Here is a 2,443-nt window from a genome sequence, read left to right as displayed (position 1 = left end):
ACTATTTTTCTTATCTTTTTAAATATACCCTTTTTCTTAAATTTTGCATTGTGAAAAATATTTGTGCTTTGGAAAAAGAGAAAGGACATTTTTAATACTTAATTCTAAAAAGATAAAATAGATTTACACTCCTTTTATAACAATTACATAAATATTATAACAAATACCTAATGAAAAATGAAATAGAAATGAATCTAAAACATGGTATTAGGAAAAATACCAAAAAATAAAAATAAAATAAAAGTGCTTGAAAGATATTCTCAACCCAATTGATCCGCAAATCAGGGATTCATCCTACTTTGTTTTTTCATTGAAATACCCATGGAACATTAGATTTGCCCAAATAATAATCCGAACAGATCAACTCTGGGACAGATCTCACAGTTCTCGGAACATGTTCTGTCAATAGCATTTATACATATACTAACCAGTAGAAAATACATAAAAAACTGCATATAACACGATGCTAATAAGGCCTTTCACCTACAACATTCCCCGGGGGCGAGTAGTTGCAGATGGCGAATGTAATATCCCCTTTGTCACAGGTAACTAAAGCGCAGCCAAGATCAGTCGAGTTCTTCCATACCACTTGGGTATAAACTCCGCATTGTTGATCTGCTTGCAGGCAGGTATTTGTTGTATAATTATAGAACTTTTTCTCATCGATCCATGACTGAACAGCTTCAGTGGGTGTCATGGGCCTGCCTCTCGCCCAACTGAGATTCTCCCCATACTTGCCTGTCCCGGACTGCTTCATCTCGCAGTGGTCGTGATCCCTCTGAGATCTCGCAAAAAGATTCGCATAAGAAGCGATCCCGTTGTTCCACCGAAGGGGCGGGACTCCAACTAGGGTTGCTCTCTCTTTGTTGTGGGCATTCAGAAACTCTTCAGCAACATTTATCTTTGCTGCTTCTGCTGCTGCTACACCCTGCAATTTCCAGGCTGCTGTTGCAATAAGAAAAGCATAAATCGAAACAATGAAAAAAATGTTTAGGTCACCCATTATCGCCCTCTGAAGATCCCTTCCTAATGCTCACGGATTCCGCTGATTGCTTCTGAGTAGCTCTATATAAATAGGAAAAACTGCACTGAATGCTTTTTTATTACGACAATTTGCAGGAACAGCTGTGTAACGTTCCTAGAAATTAGCCCCGTTTTGTAAAATATTGCTGTTCAGCTTACTGTGCGGTCACCCGCCATCAATATATCGAATTCTGTCCAAAAATATTGTGACTGTCTCCACGTGATGCCACCATATCTTTCGGCAGACTCCGTATAGATTTCGTTTGTATTTTTCTATGCGTGTAACCCCCAGAACGTTACGGGCACTCCACTGTTCATCGAAATACTGAAATTTCTGTACAGCTTTCTGCGACCTGCCTACCCAAAGGGCACGGGCACAGGCACGGGATTCACTTCCCTACTGTCATAACAGTGACTTAGTTGGATTATATTGGCGGTGATAACAGTGACTTAGTTGGCCGTAGTCTAAAAAGTTATGGAAATTTTCTTTACATTTTGAAAAATCTGGTAGAGATTTTTGTAAATTTAAGTAAAAGCTGTTAAATTTCGTAATTTTAGGTGTTTTAGATATTTTCATGGTGCTGAACCTATTTCCACTATCAAAAACATGATTCAAACACTGCAACTATAAGAGATTCAAACACTGCAACTATAAGATTTTTAAATATTTTAAATATTTTTACCCAGATTCTAGCCACTTTTGGCAGTCCAGACAATTTCTCAGCCTGGATAAACAACTCCCTTAATTGAACTATATTAAGAGTAATTTAAAGAAAATAAATCATTTACCAATGAACAAAACTGTATATGTTTATTGTTAGATTTTACGAGCCACATATTTGTTGCCATGATCCACTACCCATATGCTGGTGCATCTATTGACTCCTGATATTCTAATTCATATTTATTATTAACAAATATTTATTTAGAAAAGTATTAATTTAATATGAAAAAATTATTTAAAGACTTTTAAAATTAGATTTTTGGAAAAAAATTCTATGTACACAAAATTGTGATCAAGTTAGACAAATCTTTAGCACTGGTTTAACTCTCCTAACATTTACTAAAATACCGGAATTTTGGCTTAAATCGAGCTGAAATAGTAATGGCGTTTCCTACCATTCGGACTAAATCGGGAGCTCATATCTTTTGGCTGGCTTAATTTTGGCCTAAATCAGGAGATGAAACGGTAATTAAGTTTTATATTTTGTTTTCAGTAATTTGGGCTTAGATCATGTGCTGAAATGGTGATAATCATAAAATTGTGTGTTTGTCGTCTAATATTGTTATTTATTTCTATATTGTATTAAGAAAACATTATTAATTTTAATTTTAAAAAGAAATTATAATACTTATAGTTTTATTTATGAATGAAAATTGGATAATAATAAAAAAAATAGTGAGGGTTTTTGTTTTTCTT

General features: G+C 34.6%; 1 protein-coding gene across 1 annotated transcript; it reads right to left on the bottom strand.

Moving 5' to 3' along the window:
• Positions 1-288: 288 nt before the first annotated feature.
• LOC149156016 (STS14 protein-like) lies at positions 289-1,153 on the bottom strand. The gene has a single exon (XM_089441513.1). The coding sequence runs from the start codon at positions 1,001-1,003 to the stop codon at positions 467-469; it is 537 nt and encodes a 178-aa protein (XP_089297639.1). The 5' UTR covers positions 1,004-1,153; the 3' UTR covers positions 289-466.
• Positions 1,154-2,443: the final 1,290 nt, after the last annotated feature.

Source organism: Pinus tabuliformis, chromosome 9, assembly GCF_031772625.1.
Source record: "Pinus tabuliformis cultivar Carrire ecotype Pingquan chromosome 9, CPIR1, whole genome shotgun sequence".
Taxonomy (NCBI): domain Eukaryota; kingdom Viridiplantae; phylum Streptophyta; class Pinopsida; order Pinales; family Pinaceae; genus Pinus; species Pinus tabuliformis.
Note: the sequence above shows the minus strand (reverse complement) of the source record. Positions and strands in the feature narration are given on the sequence as shown.